The 12,778-nt window shown below is 44.1% G+C and overlaps 1 protein-coding gene and 1 long non-coding RNA gene across 3 annotated transcripts in view; one reads left to right on the forward strand and one right to left on the reverse strand.

The window, feature by feature from the left end:
* Positions 1 to 372: 372 nt before the first annotated feature.
* LOC110311820 (uncharacterized) lies at positions 373 to 3,186 on the reverse strand. 2 transcript variants are annotated; one of them, XR_015045678.1, is made up of 4 exons: positions 3,123 to 3,186; positions 1,844 to 1,941; positions 1,618 to 1,685; positions 373 to 439 (listed from the first exon to the last, which is right to left on the reverse strand). It is a non-coding gene; the product is annotated as an uncharacterized LOC110311820 (long non-coding RNA). The 2 variants fall into 2 exon arrangements; XR_002380000.2 differs by lacking the exon at positions 3,123 to 3,186 and having other exon boundaries at positions 1,844 to 2,130.
* Positions 3,187 to 3,252: 66 nt separating this feature from the next.
* Igsf11 (immunoglobulin superfamily member 11) overlaps positions 3,253 to 12,778 on the forward strand; it is a 128,772-nt gene continuing 119,246 nt past the window's right edge. The window contains exon 1 of the mRNA XM_021185375.3: positions 3,253 to 3,532. Coding sequence (XP_021041034.1) covers positions 3,481 to 3,532 — 52 coding nt within the window. The 5' untranslated portion in view covers positions 3,253 to 3,480. The remainder of the gene's footprint in view (positions 3,533 to 12,778) is intronic.

Raw genomic sequence — 12,778 nt, forward strand, 5'->3', positions numbered from 1 at the left:
AAGCCACACAGCCTTTTCTTTTACAAAGGCTCCTCCACCAAACTGCTAGCATTGTGTCCTAGTGACTCACTGGCTCCTGTCTGGGGGACAGTAACTTGCTGTGGTGACAAAGAGGCTATTCATTGATGAGTCGTGATAGCACAGATATAGTCCAGGTACAAGTGGCATTTGTCTGGGGTCAGGAATTACTCCACATGGTTTTTGTTTAACCTTCAACCCAGTGCCCTGACACGGCATTTCTGCTTAGTTAATATTTGCTGTATTTGTGTAATGAGTGTAGCCAGTGACTTGCTTTATCAGGACTTTTAAGCACAGGCAACTAGACTATCTAATTAACTGAAAAATATTTTTATTTGTCATTTAAATTCCAGGTTATGACAAGGCAAAGTGGATGATCCTGAGTTGTGCTGATCACTCCATAGCTTCTTTTCTTTTCTACCTATAGGTAGAAAATATATTGTTTCTGTGCCTTGTTGAGGACAGGGTCAGATTATAAGAGAAAGGGAGAGGGGGAGGGGGAGAGGAGGGGGAGAGGGAGAAAGAGAGACCAGACAGAGAAAATAAAGTCTTGAATTTGCTCTGGAGGGTAAATGGATGAGAATAAGCTAGGGATAACACTAACATTGAAAATTGAAATTCTTATTAATATGAAAGAGAAATAAGAAGTGTGACCATAGCCTAGGCATTCTCAACTCATGAGAATAGATTTTCTTTTCATAAGACCCCTATTAAAATGATTGGCATTATTTGAAATACACACACACACACACACACACTCACACACAGAGAGAGACACACACAGTCAATGAGTGTTTTGTCTTATGCTTGTACGCCAAGAACCAGCCTCGGCTTGGATATGGGTTCTGAAGAAAGGGTGTCTAGAAGCAGTGAAAACAATCCACTTGAAGTCAAATCGGGGGGTCCAGCAGCCTGTGTTCTGCTGGCGACAGCTTTCCAGCCTGTTTTCTTCTGTTCTGCATTCTTTCTCTCTGATCTGCTTTCTCTCAAGATCTCTAGACAGCTTTCTCTCTATGTTCTGCTTGAGACAGCTCTGCAAGCAGTTCTCTCTTAGTATTCTAAAACCTTTTTCTGGATAGATCATCTCCTGCAGATCATAAGCCTAGTCTTTTATCTTACATACCAATCCAGTCATTGACCCCAGGTTCCCTTTTGATCATCCTGTGACTCAGGGTCCTGTGACTCCAGCCCCTTCATTCTTAGCAAACACGCATTTTCTTTTAACATTGCGAAAGAAATCAGAGATCTGCCTGCCTCTGTTCAGCACATACTGAAAAGCTAGCTGGGTGAGATGCTGTCTTGAAGTTACCCATTCCTAGCACACTTGGACCTAAATTTGTTCTGTCTCAGGCTTACCCTGGACTCAGGAATCTGCCTACATTTGTATCTGCCTGTCTTAGTATCTTTCTGACAAGCTGGCTCATGCTGTAGCTGCCTCTGTCCCTTTAGATCTGCAGAGCCCCTTATACAATTCATATTGCATTGTTATATTTTTGCATAGTTGAGAAATTACATATTTTCTAATCCATGTTTTTAAGAGTCTTTCCCCACAGCCTGAAGGGTCCAGTTTTTACCATTTTGCTAAGACATTAGACATACCTTTGCCTCCTGGACTCTCGATGTCTCTGGTTATCATGGAGTCATTAATGTCAACAGGAAGGACATTCCTTAAAGGAGGAACATAAAATCTGTACATGATTATACATCCAAGCCCCAGGCCCACAGCAGCCACCGACACTGGCACCTGCTGGCCCTGTCCTAGGGACAGGAACCTTGTCATTCTGTCCCCGCCAAGGCCATGCTGGACCGGCAGTTGTATACATACCACATGTGAGCCTGGTTCCTTCAGAGGTCAGAAGAGGACACTGGATCACAGATGGTTGTGAGCCACCACGTGGGTACTGGGAACAGAACTCAGGTCTTCTGCAAAAAACAAGTGTTCCTCTCTCAGGGCTCTAGTGATTGGCATTTTAAAACTTCTCCTTTTTTCTTCTTCTTCAAAATATAACATTTCAATATTTAAATTAGTTTTATAATTCTACTTTCTTGATATTTTTGTTTTTCCTACACAGCCTTAAATCACTGTGCAAATATACTTCTTTTTAAAACATTGTTTTCTACATTTGCCAGGCTTCTGAGTATACTATTGTTTCTGAGTTGTCCTGGCAAAATTGGTTCTGTGAGGTGTGGGGGTTCAGAATTCTGAAGGGCTACAGGAGTTCTAATCTAGGCTGTTCAGAATCTGATCTCATGTCTGGGAGGTTCTTGGGCAGGTAGGTCCTCAAAACTCCAAGACTCAGTGTGGGTGTGGAAGCAGAAAATGACTTTGGGCTGTAGGAGGAAACAGAAACCAAATTGGGAAAGGAAGGGTGGATAATGCAGTTCAAATAAGTAAAAGAATTTCAAATGTTATGAAGGCCTCCTCAGTGTCACCACAGCAAACAAGTAAAAGGTAAAAAAAAAAAAAAATCCATCCAAGACACAGGTGCTACAGTCAAGGCAAGACAGTACTCGGTGTTAAAAAGCAGTCTAAGGAAACGTGAGCTTGGTGAGGAATCGCTTAAGACATTGGAAGATGACAAGCATAGCTGCAGGCCTGTAATCCCAGGGCTTGGGAGGCTTAGATGGAAAGGTCAGGCATTTTAGATCATCCTGGTTTTAATTGAAACAGCATTACATCACTTTTGTCTTTCCTTTGGTCTCTTCCCTCCATCTCTTCCCAGCCATGCCCTCTCTTAAAACCCTTCCCGTGTTTTCCCCATTCTCAAGTTAACCTCTTTTTTAGTTACATATGCCTGTGTATGCATATCTGTCTGCCCATCCATCCAGCCATCTATGGAGATGCAATCCAGTTTTTTGTTGTTTGTATATGGTTTCAGAGCTGACGACTCTGCAACTGGACCACAATAAGGGAACCCATCCCTTGGAGAGGCTAACTTTCCTAAAAGTCTTCGTGTCTCCTAAAAGACTCCTAAAGTTCTTTCAGATAGGTTAAATGGTTTTCAGGAGAGGCTAAAATGGTCAGAGTAGGGACTGTTTGAAAACTTCAACCAAGAAAGACGAGTTGGATCTGAGGGAAGCCACTTTGGGGTTTTAGGACCAACCTGTCCTTGCAGGTTTCATGGGGACCCAGAGCAGGTGGGCTGGCCGCGCCAGCCTTGAGTTCTGTGCGTTCTGCGGCTGGCCACTAGGCGTCGCGCTGGAGCCGCGGTTGCCCTGGAGACCGCTCGGCGAGTGGGCAGGCGGTGCCGAGCCCCCGGCTGGGGAAGAGCTGGCGGGAGCTGGGGGGAGTGGCTGCGGCGGCTGGTGGTGGCCGCGGCGGCCGGCGAGCCCGGGACGCCCGAGCCTGCCCCGAGCCTCGGCGGAGCGGAGTGGCCTCGGCGCTCCCGTGTCCCGCTTGGTCCCCGCTGCACCCCGCCGCCCAGGAGCCCGGCGGACGGCGGCTCCCCCGGCGGCCCCGGCATGACTCGGCGGCGCTCCGCTCCGGCGTCCTGGCTGCTCGTGTCGCTGCTCGGTGAGTAAATCAGCTTGTCCTGCGGCGCCGGGGGACCGAGCCCGCTGGTGCCCGCAGGGGCTGGGAACCGGCTGCCCCGGGGCGGCGGCGGAGGCCCGCGTCTGCCAGGTGTCCCCAAGCGCTGTAACCCCAGCGCCGCTCCCCGCCGCCACTTCCCGGAACGAACTCCCGCTGCCAGTCCACTTAGAAATAGTGTTTAAGAGTCGCCTGCCCTTACTAGAGGGCTCCAGGAAAACTTTGTAGCTTTACCACAGCCTTGAAGGAGTTTGCGATTTTAAAAGAATTAAATTGATTAAAAGTATTTTTTTTTTCAGATTTAAAATTGTAACTTCATTATAACCTTTAAAGCATGTGCAGGGGTAAAAATTTCACTTTATTAAAAACAAACATCAAAAACAACAAAAATCCCGAACGCTCGATTACATCCGAAAGCAAAGTTTATTTACACTTAGTTTTGTAACCAGAGGGTCTAAGTTGCCTTATAAAAATACATAGAATGTAGCAATATGAGCAAGCGCTTGAAAGCAGTTGTTTATTCAAATTTGATTTCTTAAGTTTTTCTTAACGTTTTGTTTCCCCCCAGTAATCATCATACCAGGCTCCGAATTTCCTTTTCTACAATCCTGCCTTTGTGTGTGCATTGTTCTGTGGAATCAAGTTTTCTGTCTCAGTAATTGGTTGCTGAGGTTTGCTGAAATTTGTTCAGAAGGCTTCTCTTTAAGAAACTAGTGCAGTGATGGAGTGTGCTGTGGTTAATTCTATTTCTCTCTAGACATCTTTGTAGGTTTCCAGTCATTTTTATGGCCTTACTTGAATAAATGATGTTTTAATCTTGAAGTAACCCAGTTTTAGGTCGTTCACCTAGTATAGGAGAAAGCATAGCAAACTGGCCTGTTATCGTCCATGAAGATACCAGGGACCATGTTCTGACGTCTTGAAGTTCAGTAGGCATATTTTTAGTGACACTATGCACATAGTGAAGTCACATACCAATGTGCATTTCTGCACTTGAGCTTCCAAACTGAATTTGTCATTCACTGCTTTCAGTAGGCCTGTGTCTTCCTGTCCTTCTGTCAAAGGTGAAATAAGCGAATTCATAGATGTTTCTCATAATCCTTGAACACAGCTGAAACGCTGTAAACGTTGCTGTAACAACAGCTCAAATGGTTTTGATAGAAAAATCTGTCGTTAAACTAAGTTGGAAAATCTGTCATGAAACTTAGTTGGCCGATAGAGTTTGTGTTTTGAATTTATTAGGCAGTACTTTTAAAAAGGTGATTTTGTTTCTAGTATCACTCAGAGGCAGACACCTGATTTATGCCTTTGCTTTGGGTGGAAGGATTTCTACTCAATACTAGACTGATTCTGAGGACTTCCAAGGTTGTTCCAGTCATTGAGATGGTCTGTTCTGTAGAGCCACTTTTAACTCTCAAAAAACGTGTTCCTCTGTTCAACAGATATTTCCTTTGCTACCACTGGGTGCATTTGGGCATCAGGTTGGTGGGTGGGGCAGGGAGATTAGTGGGAGGATATGTCTGTAGCCCTAATGGGATTTTCTTAAGATCTTAAAATATCAGCATGCCCAAACACTTGATGGACAACAAATAAATGTTGAGTCACATTTGCCAGTGGCATCAAGGAATATTTATTTCACGGCAAAGTGAACTTTCGATCTGGACTTGGCCTAGAATTTAGATTATCTAAATCGAGGATGGTTGGGCCTTCATAGCTCAAGAAACATTGGAGTATATATGAACGGAGAGTGTGTGGGTGGATTCTAATGAGAGGGCAGATCTCTAACTGGAGGAGCAGAGAAAAGGCTGAGGGGTGGGGGGAGGGAGGGCAAGCTGAGTTAGGGCTTTGTCTTGAAAAGGCCACAGGGCTGTTTCCTCACAGGCCCAGGGAGGGCTGTGCTGAGAGAGTGGGGTGGTTCTATTTTCCAGTGCCCAGGAGAAAGTTGTGTCCTCGTTGAATTCTTGAACCAGACAGTGGCAGCGTTGGTTTGACTGAGTTTTAGAACTTCTGTGACGTTGATTCTGTTCCAAAGTGGGAAAAGTTGGATTCTGTTTGAGTGACCAACAACCAGAAATATAAACATCTCTTCAGTAAAAGAAAGAAAAGCATATTGCTGTTATTTTTTGTTCAGTTTCTGTGAAATAAGTTTGCAGGGAATTTGCATAGAAAAGTTTACTACTGTGCAATTCCACCAATGGCTTAGATGAGTTTTAATGAGCCAGGTAAGGCCGTATTTGCCTTTAATCCCAGCACCCAGGAGGCAGAGGCAGGTGAATCTCAGTGAGTTGAAGGCTAACCTCAGCTACAGAGTGAGTTCCAGGCCCGCCAGTGATACATAATAAGACTCTCTCAACAAATAAACAGAAGAGTATCTGACATATTTCTTTTACTTGCCATTCTTTGAAAGAGCAGGTAATTTTACAGAATTTGAGGAAGTGTGTTTAAAAAAAAAAAAAGGCCGTATCCAAAAGAAAAAGTCACGAAATATTTTATCGTTGTCATTTTGAGAAGCTGATTATACATTTCAATTTCCCAGCTTTCAAATTTGATATGCATCTGTTTTTGGAAGGCCTCACTTTTTAAAGTCAAAATCTGTAGCTTGACCATCTTGAGAGAGACAACAACGTGTGAAGAGTTCAGAGAGGATTAGCTTACTCAGCATGCAGTACTCAGGAAGCAGTTTAAACACCCAGTCATCCGGAGTTTTTACAATGTTCTGCTAAGAACTGTTGTCAGACCTCATGTGCAAGGCTGGAGACTCGTGTTTGGGCTTCTCCCCCTGCTAACAGTAAGTGGTATATCTTCAGACGCGTCTTCACACTTCGGAAGTGGAAACACCTATAACAAACATCCTCATTTGAATCTTCATACTCAAGCCATGTGACTCAGTGGCAAGGGAGGTGATGAGCTTGGGCCACAAGAGTCTAGTCACAGTCTAGTCACTGCGGTGGCGGTGGCAGGAGGTGAGGGAGGTGGACTGGCTGTATTTTCTGAGTTGGTATAGAGTTGAGGGGTTGTTGCTTTCTCATCCACACTATCTCTAAGCCTGCTGTGGGGGTGTGCTCTGTAATTTGGTGCGTCTGGGAGCTGAGACTGGAAGATTACAAGTTTGAGGCTCTGTTGGACTACATGAAGAGTTCTATGGTGGAACCCAGGCTGTATAATGAAGCACCCGTTCACTTTATTCTACACACTCCTCTAGGACCAGTTTATTTAAAATAAGGGCTCTAGATCTATTGTTACAGATAACTATTTGCTTCAACTTCCTCAGCTTTTATGTATGCTTGGCGTTTTGAAGTAGGGTCGTTGGATCCCTAACTTTGGGTCCTGCTGTAAGCACAGTGCCTGCGACTTTTCCCCCTTGGATGAGGACTGACCGGCACCAACAGGTCTCTGCCTGCACTCCAAGAACAGCACCCCTCCCCACCATCTGGAGGACGTCAAGTCCACTACTGAACACGCCTGTGATCTGCTTAGGACAGGCTGTCAGCTCCTGGGTGGGCCTCGGAAACCCCACTGATTCGAAGTGTTTCGCAAGAGTGGGAAGCTAATTAATTTATGTAATGGCTAAGCATCTTAAAACTATGCTGTTTTTCTCCCTGTGTAAGTCTGGGTGATTGACATCCCCTGTGCACGATTCCTGCGTGTGAGACCGACTGCAGCCGTGGTTTGCTTTTGTTGGAGAAAGGTGAAGTCAGAGGGAGAAACAGGTTTTCTAATTTGCAGATGCGTCTTCTCCAGCTCACGGGCCGTCATCATGGACTGTGTAGATGCTAAGTTCTGTGGCTCCACACAACTCATTATAGGAAGAAGCAGATGTAATAAACATCACTCAATTTGTAAGATTAGGTTAGGATCAAACCGATAAAATCTGCAAGTGTGAGGGAAGACAGCTTAATGAGTGCACTGGTTCAACCTTTTGGGTCATTTTTTCCCTCCATTATCTATTTATTCACTGTACATCCCGATGGCAGCCCCTTCTCTTTCTCCGCTCTTCCCAGCCCCACTCTCACAAAACCATCCTCCCACTACCCCTCAGAGATGGGGAAGCCCTCCCTGGGTACCACCCCGCCCTGAGACATCAAGTTGCAGCAAGACTAGGCACATCCTCTCCAACTGAGGCCCAACAAGGCAGTCCAGCTAGGGGAAGGGGATCCAATGGCAGGCTACAGGGTCATGGTAAGCCCTCATTCCAATTGTTTGGGGACCACATGAAGACCAAGCTGCACATCTATCTGCTACATATGTGCAGGGGGCCTAGGTTCAGCCCATGTATACTCTTCGGTTGGTGGTTCAGTCTCTGTGAGCCCCCTGTGCACCCAGGACTCTGTGGGTGGGTCTTCTTGTGGTGAATCCTATCAGGAAGATAAACTGGAACTATTAAACGTGGACTTTCTTGAGAAATGTAAGGATGTTTAAACTCTGGAAGCTCAGGAAATATGTGTGTGTGTGTGTGTGTGTGTGTATGTATATATATATATATATATATATATATATATGTAAATTTTCAGAGAATTGGGTTAATGTTGTCTTTGACTGACAGTAGGTCAGTATTTAGGGTTTGTAGAATAGGAACATGGCTGCCATGTTTTCACTGAGGGACCTAGGTACACAGGGTGAGAATGTGACACAGCTCGGCTAGTCCTCAGACTCATTAGTTTAATACTTTAAAAATCTGAAAACATAACAGTCTGTTAGAAATCCCAATCTGGAAACAAAAATGAGGTCCTCCCTCAGCCCCTGCCCAAAGTCTCATGGCTCCTAGACTAGCGTTGCCTATGTAAAATTTATCTACCGCCTTCTCCCTACTGCCCGTTCCGTTCCTCTCTCTCTGCCGTCCCCTCACCTGTCTTGGGAGAATGTCACAGTTTTCTGCTGGTAGCACCAAGTTTCTTCCAAGGTAACCAGTATAGTCATTCCTGGCTGCTTCCAGTTATTCATCTTGCTTAGTTAAATTACTGATAAAAAACCAAACAGGGACACTGACCAGACAGAAGCAGAATCATCTCGGCAGCTGGGCATCCGTGGGCATGTGAGGGAATCCTGACGTTTTCCGTGGGATATTTCCTCCTTGTTCTGTGAAGGCCACTTGGTGCGTGTTCTTGGATGTGTGAGAAGATTGGTTTTCCTTTTTAAAAGAAATGTAGGCTGCTTGTTTTCATTTCCTTTAGGAATTGGGGTGCCTCACGTCAGTCTACTATATAACTACATATGTCATATATATTACATATAATTTATACATTATACCAAGATTTGGCATATTTTGTAGAAGAGGTGATGGAGATTTATTTTCATGGATTCAAAAATATTCTGTGAATTGTTTGGAAATTTAAAAAAATGTACTTACAGCTTTTAAAAGCCGATTCTTAGCTCATCTGTGATTTTGTTGATTTTTTTTTGAAATATGTTTTTCCTTGTGTAATTCTGAAGATTATTTTCTTGATAGTAAAATAATCTCAGGTATCAGCTTACTTCTATGCCTGGTACATTGTCAAAGCCTTAGGTCTGCATGTTAGAACTTGTTTTCCAAGAACAGAGCCATCCACTTGTAACAACCTTCACAGCTTACTCTGTCCCTCCCCACATCATGTTACCCGAAACTCTGGAGATTGCATATTAGAAACATGTGTATTAATCATAAGTCAGAGGAGAGGGCTTTATGTCCTTCACCCCTGGGAACTGGCAGTATTTATTGTTCCCTCCTGTTTCTTTCCCTTCATTCATAATTTATGCCAGCTGTGACTCTAGCATCTTCTCCATCAGTTGTGACTCTTAACATCTTCTCCATCAGTTAGGTAGGCGGCTCCATCAGCCCCCTGGGTCAAGCTCATCTGTCAGAACACAAATACACAGTAGAAACAGAAGCTAAAGATCATTCCTGTGGTGACAGCAGCATCCTCACACAGGGCTAGTGTGTGACGATGGCTTCTGTTGGTTAAACAATTTGTAGTGTAGAGCTGCCTTACAGTGTCACCCCCGGGTAAACACAGGTTGCTGTACCAGCTCTTGCTGGCCAAGACTTAAGACAGCGTGTAGACCATGTGAGAAACGTGTTACCCAATTGCAAAGACACTTCAGGCCTTAACGATTGTCAAGGGTCACAGGGTGCTTTGTTTACGTAGAATGTGTCTGTGTTTATTGTGCTAGGGATTAAAAAGAAATGATTCAGAGACTCACCAAGAAATCTCTGAGCTATTAAAAGAAACAACATATTTTCCTGACAAGTAATTATTACCACCCAAACCAAATCACATGAGTGTTTCTGTTTGACATTTTTGGAAATCTTCTAAAGGTCTGGCTCATTAGTGCACACCTGCTTCTGCATCCTGTGCGTTAGAATCCAGTGTCTTGGTTTTGTCAGAATGCACGGAGCTTGTTCAGCCTGGCCCAGGCAGCATTCTAATGGCATTTTTGTAGAATTTTGGCTACTCTTAATATTATTTATCCCAGAATGTGATATAATTCTGGTACTCTGAACATTCTTCCAAAATGTGATATGGTTGTTAAAGGTTGGTTGCACTGTGGAATTGGACAGCAATGCAATTAAATATTTCACACATAGTACATTAAAAAAAAAAAAGCTATGTGTTTGTCTTGTACTTTGAGTAGATCATTCACACATGCATATATTTTTGTAATATTACACCTGGACTATTGGAAAATATTGATTCATTGGCTTAACTGCTGACATATGTTGTAGAATATGTGTGTGTGTGTGTGTATGTATACATACACTGGTTGTCAACTACTGTTACTGATTGCATCAGAATGGTCTCCCAGAGTGGTGTGAAGCTGTTCATAGCACAGTGTCAGATACGAGTTTTATAACATTTTAATCCTCGATCCAGTTTGATGTCAGCAGCTGCAGACAACCTGAAAGGATTGTTTCACTTCGTCCAGTTCTGAGAAAATACCTGTCAGGTCTCGACTCTCAATCACCCCTTGTCTGTATGTTGTTCTTCACGTCAGCACACTGAACTAATGACATGCTGTGTTCTCCGAGTTCTGCGCACACGTGGTTGTGATGTGTCTTCCCCTGGGTCGGCTGCTTGCCTTTCATGTACGTGATTAATGTTTTACAGTACAAATGCTGTGTCACAGAGTACTGCAAAAGGTCAGGAGCCGTTACAATTGTAGTTCCGCTTTCATCAAGGATGCTGATGAAACTAGATTGTTTCTCTCTCACACTGTGAGCGCACGATGGGGAGGAGGCCAGGGCCTGCCAGTACAGCGTAGTTCCAAGGCCTTGGCCCAAGTGATAAGGCCCAAGAAATTTCACTCACCACAGCCTCGGTGCTTCCAGTGCAGACATCAGCACAGGGCGGGAAGGAAATAGAACGTTACTGATCCTAAGAATGTCTGTCTTCATCCCGTGAACTTTCTGAACGTTATATGCATGCTATACAATGTTTAATCGCAGGGGCAACACTGTCAGTGCAAAAAGACTCATTTAATGTAGATAATATACAAGCAATGACTCAGACCTGACTTCCACCCACTGGATAATCTAGTTTTCTGTGCACAGGTTTAGGCTTTTTTTTTTTTTTTTTTTTTGTAAACATAAAACAAAGCCACAGGCAGACAAGTTTCCTCTTAAAATTAGTCCATGAGAAAATGTTCTGTTACTGACTTTGATAGCTCAGCAAGTAAGTGTGGGAACTCTCCCCACTGGTCCCGCACATTCACCTCGTCCTCTCTGGTGGCATTAGTACTTCTTCACAGCACGTAGACACCATGGTTTATTTCCTCATGGCTGGACCTTTATGTTGCCTCTAAGGTTTGGCTATCAGTAATGACGTAGTGCACCTATTTGTAGTAGGTAACAGCCTGTACGTCTATGTAGACATCTCTGTAGTCCAGCTTACCCAAAGTAGAAATACTTGGGTATACACGTGTCTAACATTTTGTGGGGGAAGAGCACTGTGCAAAAGCCCATGGTCCTTTCTAGTCAGACAAACAGTTTAAACTTCATGTCCTGTTATTTACTTTCCCCGTGACCTTGCAAATGTTATGTAATGCCCAAAGTTTGCGTTTACTTGTGAAGGAGAGGGATTTCCCCCCCGCCCCCCCTTATGCTGAGGAAAACTAAATTAAACAACAGCCAACATAAAAGGGGTCACACATAATGCCCGGCATATAGCAAAGACACAGGACAGCTGTAAGGATCAGTCGGCCTTATTTAGATCAGGAAGGTGAGTTGTCTATGCAGAGTGCCTAGTGTGGCGGTCTGGGCATGCCGCTCTCCTGGCTTGCATTCACCTGCAGGACAAAGGAGTTCCATTATGGAATCTCTTCTTTTAGTTTCCAGTGGTAAGGTCATTGGGAGCAAGATAAGCTGGAGCTGTTATCTGGCCGGTTTTAACAAGAAACTTCCTTGAGAGCAGTTATTTGACTTTTTCTCCCCATCCTCCATGGATTGTGAGATGGCCTGGTGAGGTCTAGGAAGTCAGAGCATCTGCACCTGTTGTAAAGATTACAAGTGGGTAAGATGGAATCCTGCAAGTTTTGACTTTCAGATCTATGCCTGCTCATCTCGAAGGATGTGCCTGTTGCCCCCATCTCCCTCTCTTAGATCCGTTATAGCTCACTCAAAGCGGGGTATGACTAGGTGAGCATGATTTTGTCACAGTTGTTGCATCTGATCCTTTGGCTCCACTCCGATGGTGTTTATGTTTAAGACAAGCAGATGTCTGAGTTCCCCTGTAGACTGCATGATGGACAAACTGTTCACTGTCGCATCTACTGACTAGAAAGGAGGAGCCCATGACCTTTAAGAAGACTTCAAGTTATAGAATCTTAAACTGAAAGCTGTGGGGGGGGGGCTCTGGGTAGCCCACAGCCTAATGCCAGTTGTGTTACTGATGGCATTGTGCCGTCGGCAGTGTTTCTAGGCTGTTCTTTTGCGTTTTCATGAAAGATGATGTTTGTATACAAAGCCGGATGGTCTCTAAGATGGGCAGAATCAGTCAGACTGATAGGATCAAAATAACTTTTTGATTCATAAACCCGTTACCTAATATGTTACCATGTTAGTAGAACCTTTCTTGCAGGTGGATAAATTATTCCTCAATCTAATTCATACCAATAAGAAATGGTTCTTGAGTTTTTCATGCCAAGATTGCTACAGAAATTTACACCAGGGTCATTTTCCTGAAAATACTTCGTGGGATTGTGACTTTGAATTGTTCTTAATTTGCAATTTTGGTGGCCCCAGAGCATGGTATGTTGAGT

The sequence above is a fragment of the Mus caroli genome, unplaced genomic scaffold, assembly GCF_978045245.1.
Source record: "Mus caroli unplaced genomic scaffold, Mus_caroli_1 scaffold_17, whole genome shotgun sequence".
Lineage (NCBI taxonomy): Eukaryota > Metazoa > Chordata > Mammalia > Rodentia > Muridae > Mus > Mus caroli.